The sequence below is a fragment of the Panthera uncia genome, chromosome E3 (genome assembly GCF_023721935.1).
Source record: "Panthera uncia isolate 11264 chromosome E3, Puncia_PCG_1.0, whole genome shotgun sequence".
In the NCBI taxonomy this organism is placed as follows: domain Eukaryota; kingdom Metazoa; phylum Chordata; class Mammalia; order Carnivora; family Felidae; genus Panthera; species Panthera uncia.
Genome location: NC_064815.1, coordinates 23,615,041 through 23,624,693, shown reverse-complemented (window position 1 = coordinate 23,624,693; position 9,653 = coordinate 23,615,041). Strand labels below are relative to the sequence as shown.

Here is a 9,653-nt window from a genome sequence, read left to right as displayed (position 1 = left end):
TCTCTCTCTCTCTCTCTCTCTCTCTCTCTCTCTCTCTCTCTCTCTCTCTCTCTTTCCTTCCCTCCTTTATTTGTCCAGCCTCTCCCATCACCTAATAGTGCCTCCAAGGCCCTCTCCATCCACAGCTCCAGCAAATAAGCCCTGAGTGTCTTTTCAAGTAAGTGACCTCCTATGTGTCTTCCATAATGGCCCATTTCCCTGTATTTTTATTTACATTTAAAAGGGGATGGTTGTCCTGGCACTTGGCTGGCTCAGTCGGTAGAGGGTGTGACTCTTGAGCCCCAGGTTGGGTGTGGAGCCTACTTAAAAATTAAAAACAAAAAAAAATTTTTAAGGGGATGGTTGTCTTGTAAACAGGGGTAAAGAAATAAACCAGATTATAGATGTGAGTGTTTAGTGACGTCTCCCTAATCCCTTTAACGTGTATTCCTACCATTTATTTCTGTGAATAATGAAATTTTGCTTTCTACGGATTTCTAGCCACACATCCGTTTGATAAAACAAGGATGTCTGTATAGAAAGCAAATATAATTATGATTTCAAATATAATTGAAATATGGTTGAACCTGGCATGGGAAGCCTGGCTCTGTACCAGCTGGTCCTCCTTGACCTGTCAGGATCCTGTGCTGGGTCTCCACGGAGGAGCCACTTGTAAAGCACTCGCCGAGAGCAATCTCGCCGGCACGTTCTTTGTTGACAGTGTGAACTGATACTTGAATTCCATCTTCCTGAAGTTCTGCTATTTGACAGGTGCAGGGAATCCTTTTTCTCCTTAAGACCCAAAGTTTTTGTTTGTAAACGAAATCGAATGAAGAGTGTCACTGGATTGTGCTCCCTAAACTGCCACAGTGTTGTATATGAGATACATCTCAGTCTTTTAAAAAAGAACATCACTGGGGCGCCTGGGTGGCTCAGTCGCGTAAGCTTCCGACTTCGGCTCAGGTCATGATCTCACGGTTTTTGAGTTCGAGCCCCGCGTCGGGCTCTGTGCTGACAGCTCGGAGCCTGGAGCCTATTTCAGATTCTGTGTCTCCCTCTCTCTCTGACCCTCCCCCGTTCATGCTCTGTCTCTCTCTGTCTCAAAAATAAATAAATGTTAAAAAAAAAAAAAAATGTAAAAAAGAACATCACTGAGAAGAGTGGCATCCAACCTAGTTGTGTGTCCGCACCAAGAAGGAAACATTGTTAATTACGTTTATTTTTGCTTTCTAGTCAAAGAAGATTGGAATGTCAGAATTACCAAGCTACGGAAGCAAGTGGAGGAGATTTTTAATTTGAAATTTGGTAAGTAAAACCCAGTGATTATGTCTTAGTTTAGAAACCTAAATGAAAGGCAGGTTCTGAATGAATGATAGCACTACAGAACCTACGGAAGGAAGGTCCCAGAAACTGGGTTTTAGTTGATGTCTGCTCCTTACCCTGAGTACCTTACTTTATTTCTCTTGGATTCAGTTGTGTGGTGTGTGGTGGGGAGAAGCTGGGGCGCGGGGGGGGGGGGGGGATCTCCGCCCCACCGTCTGCACTTCGAGTCCGGCTACCACACACGGGCGGCAAATAAGTCCCGTTTGTTTCAGCTTAGATTTGGTGACAGCTAGCTGTTGACCGCTGTCTTGAGGATTCTGAGGAGATTCAGCAGGAGTGTTTCAGTTGATTGGGTGTGTGTCTGTCATGGAAAAGGAAGTAAGGAGTGGGAGTGACAGCAGTGTCCCTGGGGCCTTCCCATCCGTCATTTTTGTACCTGGTGTGAACGTTCTGTGGCCTGGATCTGGAATCTGCCGCCTCTGCCTCTGATGTAACGTGATGAGCTCTGCTTAGGTGCACCGCATACGGCTCTCGTCTTTCAACGGCCCACTTGTCTCTTTGGGCGTGAAATGGCCCGTAGTTCGTTTCTGCACAGAGCACAGAGATCACTTTGGCTAGAATGTTCTTTTTACAAGTACTTATTTTTTAGGCCCTTTCTTCAGTTTTGCACGGTACGCTACGCGGAATGCTTCCAATAATTGAGTGGAGGCTCCCCCTTAAAAAAAGATAATGGTGAGCGGAGATCGCTAGGTGGTAGGGAATTTTTGCATAACACGTTTGAGAATGCCAGGATGTTAGCTCGACTTCTTGTGATCATTTTGCAGTTTGTACAAATACCAGTCATTCTGTTGTACATCTGAAAGTAGTATAATGTTATATGTCAAATACACCTTGATAAGATAAGAAGGGTTTTTGTTATTTAAAAAGCTTATTATTAAGATTGCAGACAAAAATAAAAGAATGTCTGTAAAATGTTACCTTCCGCACGTTATGTTCTCCTCACCTGCAGCTCAAGCTCTTGGACTCACAGAGGCAGTAAAAGTACCATACCCTGTGTTTGAATCAAACCCCGAGTTCCTTTATGTAGAAGGCTTGCCAGAAGGAATTCCCTTCCGAAGCCCTACCTGGTTTGGAATCCCACGACTTGAAAGGATTGTCCGTGGGAGTAATAAAATCAAGTTTGTTGTTAAAAAGTAAGTTCGATTTGCCACTGTAGTCATTCCTGGAATTAAAACAGTAACGTTCTGTTTCTATTTAAAGTTTTTTCTGGCTACAGGCGACCCCTAAGGCTTTGTAGTCCGTGATGGGAAGACACAGCTCTGAGCTGCGGTCCTGGCATTGGCTGACTGCCTTTGCACATCCCTTAACCTGTACTTGATCTCCGTCAGTACAAGGAGAATGCTAACACCTGCCTCGCAGGGGTGGTGTTCAGCTTGGGCAGAGACGCTGTGCTGACTCTTGAGCATTCCTAAATGCTGAGTAGAGGGTGAAGAGTCAGATTTTTCTCTGCTCCGTTATTCCTCATTAAGCTTGTGCGCAGCTGAATTCCCACAATTATGTTCCTTACTTACACGTCTGCAGAATTTCCACTGTTGCAGCAACTAAACTGGTGTTAGTGAATTTTCATTTTCAGGAAAGAAGTCATTTACTCTTCATAAAACCAAGTAGCAGATTACCTTGGGGGGGGGCGGTAATTAATTCTGTAATACACAGAATTAATTGTGTATTACATGATGATAGCCTTTAGTAACAAAATCTCTGGTCATGATGATGCTTACGGTCTGTGAAGACCAGTATCGTGTCCTGGCTCTTGTAATGTTTCTTGGTTTTCTTTCTAGACCTGAACTAGTTATCTCCTATTTGCCTCCGGGAATGGCTAGCAAAATAAACACTAAAGGTAAGACATGATATATACTCTTTATTAACCTCAGTGCATTAAAACATTCTTTATCGACATGACCTAAGTCACACGGAATCATTGGCCAGTATCTTTTTGGGGCTTTCGGTTTGTTTGTTTGCTTGCTCCCCCCCCCCAGGTGTTTTATGTAATGGACCCCCCCATAACTACCACCACCCCTTTTTCTTTTTTAACATTTTGTTGAAAATTTCATGTTTGCAGTCCTCCTTCATTCACGTGTCCACAGCTTTGTTGAGACTCAGTGGAGGATTAAACTTCCAATTGAATCCTTTCGGTTTCCTCCAAAAAATCCAGACTGTATAAATTTTAATACTCTGCTTTCTTTCTTTTTTTTTCTTTTAATTTTTCTTTTTTATGTTTATTTTTGAGAGAGAGAGAGAGTGTGAGCAGGGGAGGAGCAGAGAGAGAGAGGGACACACAGAATCCGATGCAGGCTTCAGGTTCCGAGCTGTAAGCACACAGCCCGACACGGGGCTCGAACTCACGAATGGTGAGATCGTGACCTGAGCTGAAGTCGGACGCTTAACTGAGCCACCCAGGCGCCTGGGTGTTTGGCGCACTCTGCTTCTGGGTTGTTTGTTTGTTTGTTTGTTTGTTTTTTACAGGACACAGAAGTAATCGTGTGCTTATTTTACAGCCTTGCAGTCCCCAAAAAGACCACGAAGCCCTGGGAGTAATTCAAAAGTTCCTGAAATTGAGGTCACTGTGGAAGGTAAGGCCACCCTGGGGTAGGTTTCTGATGATTCTTCAGTTTACAGTTTGTTTTTATGCAAATGAATTTTTACAAAACTGGGCTTAGGTGTGAAGAGCTGCCTCTTGTAAATTTCAGAACTGTTCCTATTCAGAATTTCCCAACGGTCCACGTGGTGTTCTTGGAGCACATTGCAATCTGCTTGCAGGACGATCCCTGAGAGGCTTTTCTTTCCTTCTAATAAAGTAAAGGGTGCAGAGAGCAATACGTAGGGTTCTTTTCTCCTCTCTTTTTTTTTTCCTATTCTTTGCAGTAAAGAGTTGAGGTATGGTTGAAACAGCAGTACCTTGGATTAAACTCGTTCCTACATCTTCAAACTAACTCCTTCTCCACTCCCAGGGGGTCTGTGGAGGGACTCATCTTTGCAGGTTCACGGGGTTAGAGTACTTCACCCCGTATAGGTGGCTCTCCGCCTGCTGTCCGGGATGGTTACTACCCTCTGTCTCTGCAATTAACACAGAAAGAAAGGCCCGCTTCAGTAGGATGATTCTTTGTTGTCACATAACCTCAAGTTTTGTGTTAATGGTTTATAGTACTAGGTGGCACCTCAGCCCCCATTTTGTTATCTTGGCGGGGCACCTGGTAGAGCATGCAGCTGTTGGTCCCAGGGCCGTGAGTTCAAGCCCCACGTGGGCAGGGAGCCTACTTAAAATGAGAGTATAGGTAAGCTCTTGGTTAGGAGTTACAGGTTAGAGAAACAGAGAAATAAAGAGTTAATATGATTGTGTCTATAGAAGTAAGTTTACCAAGTACAGTTTTAAGATTGTATTCTATTGTAACCAACTGTGACTTTACAAAGAGGGAGATGCATGTTTTTCTTACCTAAAAGAAATTTTGAAAGTAGATTACCCTTTAGTAGCTCAGAAATTAGGAGACTGGCTTCTCGGTTTCCTCTTGTCCCTTCTTTCACGGATACGAGATGACCAGTGGAGCTTCTGGGATTAGGTGTACGTGCAAAGCAAGACACAGAGGAGATACAGTATCAGCCCTGCCTGGACCCATTGTCTGCAGAGGCCGATGTAGTATTTAAGGGGATTTATTTAGTGAAGAGCTGTGTCCGTGTCCAGGAACATTCTGCCAATTTATGGCCGGGGGTGGGTGGGTGGTATTTTGTTTGCACTGTACTAATATTCTGTTTTAAATAATAAATTGTGCTGGTTTGGGAGTTTTTAACTTTAAGAAATAAATGTATTAGGTATAATTTCGACCTAGTAAAATGCACCCATTGTGATTGTACAGTTTGAGTTTTGAGACATGTTTGTCCCACTACTTCAGTCAGCTTCTGGAACACATCCACCACCCTGGGATGCCCCCGTGCTCCTCAGCAGCCAGTCCCCCCCACCCCACCCCCCAGCCCGGCCCCCTGGCCACCACTGCTCTGTTTTTTTGTCACCGTGGAATACTTTTGTCTGTTCTGGAATCTTCTGTAAGTGGAGTCCTACTGTATCTATTTTTTTTATGGTCAGATGCTTTTTCTCCATCTAACACTCTCAGATTTACATTTTATGCGGCATTTTAGCACTCCATTTTTAGTGCTGAGTGTTCCTCCGTGGCGTGGATTCACCATGTTTTGTTGATACATTTGTCAGTGGACATTCGGGTTTGTTTCCAGCCTTGTCTAAAAACGATGCTGCAAACGTTTGTGTACAAAGTGCGGCATACGCCCTCCTCCCCTCGAGGGTTATGTAGTCGAGAATCGGGGAGTTGTTAGCCTTCTGTGAAACTGCCAAACAATCTTCCAAAGTGGTTTTCTCGTTGCATACTCCTGCCAGGGATACGTGCATTCCAGTTGCCTCACATCCTCGCCGTACTTGACATTGTCGTTATTTTAAATGTAGCTGGGTGGTGGGTGTGTGGTGTTATTTCACGTAACCATAAGCGTGAATGCTGCTTTATTCACGTAGGGTAAGAGCTGGATACTTTCATCCGCTCAGTTCTGTCTGCCGACCACAAGTGTCTCCCTGTCTCACCCTGTTAGAATCGCCAGCATCCAGTTAGAAGCAGAGGTGTGGGCTGGGTGCCTCTAGTAGCCTGTTGGAGGGCCGTGGTGACAGGGTGGCCTGCTGGCCTGATGGCCTCTGTGTGGGTATACCTGCCAGCTAGCCCAGAGTCCCTGGGCTCTCATCACCTTGCCGTCTTGAAGAAGCTGTCGTTTTGACTCACGAGCTCTGAAATAACTAGAGTAGAATGTTGCATCTTGACATTTTATAGAGAATCACAGATACATTTCATCTTGAGTCACGTCATCGCCTCTGACACTCGTGAGGGTTTTCTGAGGCCGTGTACATCCAGGCTAAGTACAGCAGGTGGAAGTGGCCGCACCCGTGCTGAGGCCACCCGTTGCCCAGATGTAGGAAAGACTCAAGTTCGGGTCTGCGAGCACATCAGAGAGACCACGTGGTGGTGGAGACCAAGGAGCCAGACTCCCGACGGTTATCCCGCCTCTGTACCTTGGCCGCCGTGCGGTCGACTGCAAATTACATAACCCCTGGGACTCCCGTTTCTCTATGGTTGAAATGGACACTAAGTTAGTTAAAACACATAATGTGCTTGGGACAGTGACCGTGTGCACCTTTAGCTGTGGCAGTGTCACTGCAGACCGTTCCCCAAGCAGAAGTCTTTTATGTGAAGATAAGCATAGGAAGTAGGTAACTCCATAGAAAGGTAGTTTAGGTGAAAGTCCAGAGCCTATACAGATATTTCTGCAAGTCGGGGAATTCAGAGTTTGAAGCTGAATCTTTAGAATATTGGTTGTTTTCTAAAGAAATCTGAATAAACTTAATTTCTTTTTATTTTCCCATTGTTTTGGCTGTTTTCCTTACTGTTTAGAAATTGCTGGCTGGCTTAAGATTAAAATCAGCTTATTAATGGGGCGCCTGGGTGGCTCAGTCGGTTGGGCGTCCGACTTCGGCTCAGGTCATGATCTCGCGGTCCGTGAGTTTGAGCCCCGCGTCGGGCTCTGGGCTGACGGCTCGGAGCCCGGAGCCTGCTTCGGATTCTGTGTCTCCCTGTCTCTCTGCGCCTCCCCTGCTCATGCTCTGTCTCTCTCTGTCTCAAAAATAAATAAAACATTAAAAAAAAAAAAATCAGCTTATTATATAAGCATTAGGTGACCCTACATAAAGAAGACTCAGGGCTTGGGGTTTATTAAGAATAACCTAAGCTAACCCTCCTTACATTCAGTGGAAGAAAGCGGTTTCCTATAACATTGTTTCTAAATTGTACCCAGAATTCAAAGGAAGGGTGTTTCCAGAGTCAGCTAGAGTGTCCAAAGGAAAGACCTTCGCACCTGCAGCTGTGGTTAAGTAAGGGTTGAAAGGAAGGTGAGCAAACATAGCTGACCAAAAACTCAATGGCTCCAGAGGGCACGGGGACGCACAAAGTGAAGCGAGGGCACCTCCGATGTTCCAGAAAATTGATTACGTTTGGGGCAAAAATGACTGACTGTAGGGACGGCAGTAGATAAACGAGTGGAGGGAGGGCTGTGACACCGTGCGTCCTGCCCATTTCCACTGCGCCATGCTTGTGTGCTGTTTGAGTGTCACTTTGTTTTTTGGGCACGTGTCCCAGAGAAAGTGTAAGCAGTACTTAAATGTGATTGAATGCATGCATTGATCAGGATTCTCTTTTAATTCTTCTTTAGGCCCTAATAACAACAACCCTCAAACCTCAGCAGTTCGAACCCCTACTCAGACTAATGGTTCTAATGTTCCCTTCAAGCCTCGAGGGAGAGAGTTTTCCTTTGGTAAATATGGATTTTCTTTTTCTTACTTTCATCACTTTAAATAAAAGGAACCAATCCGGGTGCCTGGGTGGCTGACGGTTAAGCGTACGACTTGGGCTCAGGTCATGATCTCACGGTTTGTGGGTTCGAGCCCCGTATCAGGCGCTGTGCTGACAGCTCGGAGCCTGGAACCTGCTTCAGATCCTGGGTCTCCCACTCTTCTGCCTTTTCCTGCTTGTGCACCCTCTCTCTTTTTTCTCAAAAATAAATATATAAATATTTAAAAAATTTTTAAATAAAAGGAAACAATACAAATACTTTAATTTTTTAGGTGAGTTGTTTTCTATCTGGTAAGTCCGTGTATAATAGCTATTAAAGGCATTGTAATAGTTACTTAACCCCTGTGCCTCAGTTTCTAGATCTGTAAAATGGGGATAATGTTCCTGCTTCATGGGATTATTATGAGGATTATAAATACTAAATTATTTGCAGGGTAGATAGTAGGCAGATAGTAGATGCTGTAATTGTTTTTTTGGAAGGTTTCTTGGTATTCATTTGTTTTTTATTTTAGCCTATGTCATTTATTTGTGGCCAGTATATTAGTAATAATAAAACAGTTGAATGATGTAGGATTACAGTAGTTGTCAGACCTGACTGTGCTAAAAACCTGTGTTTTTTTTATTCTGTACTTCTTAAAAACACACAATAAAATGAGAAATGCCTGAGCGTGGACGTATTTTGGTAAGTATTACTAATAACTGTCTTGGTTTTTACTTGCAGAGGCCTGGAATGCCAAGATCACAGACCTAAAACAGAAAGTTGAAAATCTTTTCAATGAAAAATGCGGTAAGGTCATTTTGAAAGATGAGTATTAAAATATATATGGTAGCTTTTTCAACTAGAAGAATGTGCACAAAATAAAATGTTCAGTATTTGAATGTTACTATCATTGGGGTGCCTGTGGCTCAGTTGGTTAAGCGTCCGACTCTTGATTTTGACTCAGGTCATGATCTCACAGTTCGTGAGTTCGAGCCCCACATCAGGCTCTGTGCTGACAGTGGAATGCCTTCTTTCCCTCTCGCTCTGCCACTCCACTGCTTGCTCTCTCTCAAAAAATAAATACTCTAAAAAAAAAAAAAAAAAAGATTGTTTTTAATATTACTGTCATCGAAAGTGTTTGGGTTTGGGGCGCCTGGGTGGCTCAGTCGGTTAAGTGCCCAACTTCGGCTCAGGTCATGATCTCACAGTTAATGAGTTCGAGCCCCGCATTAGGCTCTGTGCTGACAGCTCGGAGCCTGGAGCCTGCTTCGGATTCTGTGTCTCCCTCTCTCTGCCCCTCCCCCGCTTACACTCTGACTGACGGTCTCTCTCAAAAATAAATAAACATTAAAGAAAGTGGGTTTCACAAGCATGAATTCCATCATCTCTCCCACTTTTCTGAGCACTGCAAAATTGAACCTATTTTTCTATAATTAAAATATTTTTCTTAAAAAAAGTAATTTTTGTATCTATAAACTGATTTAAAATGCATTTTTAAAAAGGTTGAATTTAGGAAAGTGGCAAATGTGAGCAATAAGAGAAACGTGTGTGTCTCTTACAGGCGAAGCTCTTGGCCTCAAGCAAGCTGTGAAAGTGCCGTTTGCATTATTTGAGTCTTTCCCAGAAGACTTCTATGTGGAGGGCCTGCCTGAGGGTGTACCCTTCCGGCGGCCGTCTACTTTTGGCATCCCGAGGCTGGAGAAGATACTCAGAAACAAGGCCAAAATCAAGTTCATCATTAAAAAGTAAGGACATTCAGGGGTGCCTGGGTGGCTCAGTCAGTTAAGTGTCCAACTCTAGATCTCGGCTCCGGTCAGGAGCTCACGGTTTGTGAGATCAAGTCCGATGCCGAGACTTGAGCGGAATGTGGAGGCCGCTTAGGATTCTCTCTCTTCCTCTCTCTCTGTCCCACGTGCGAA

General features: G+C 44.2%; 1 protein-coding gene across 6 annotated transcripts in view; it reads left to right on the top strand.

Moving 5' to 3' along the window:
* The window catches only part of GTF2I (general transcription factor IIi), a 108,634-nt gene that overhangs the window by 88,321 nt on the left and 10,660 nt on the right, over window positions 1-9,653 (top strand). For all 6 annotated transcript variants that reach the window (XM_049638773.1, XM_049638772.1, XM_049638769.1 and 3 more), the window contains 7 exons: window positions 1,213-1,284; window positions 2,312-2,495; window positions 3,141-3,199; window positions 3,858-3,932; window positions 7,615-7,716; window positions 8,476-8,541; window positions 9,296-9,479. In XM_049638773.1, coding sequence (XP_049494730.1) covers window positions 1,213-1,284; window positions 2,312-2,495; window positions 3,141-3,199; window positions 3,858-3,932; window positions 7,615-7,716; window positions 8,476-8,541; window positions 9,296-9,479 — 742 coding nt within the window. The remainder of the gene's footprint in view (window positions 1-1,212; window positions 1,285-2,311; window positions 2,496-3,140; window positions 3,200-3,857; window positions 3,933-7,614; window positions 7,717-8,475; window positions 8,542-9,295; window positions 9,480-9,653) is intronic.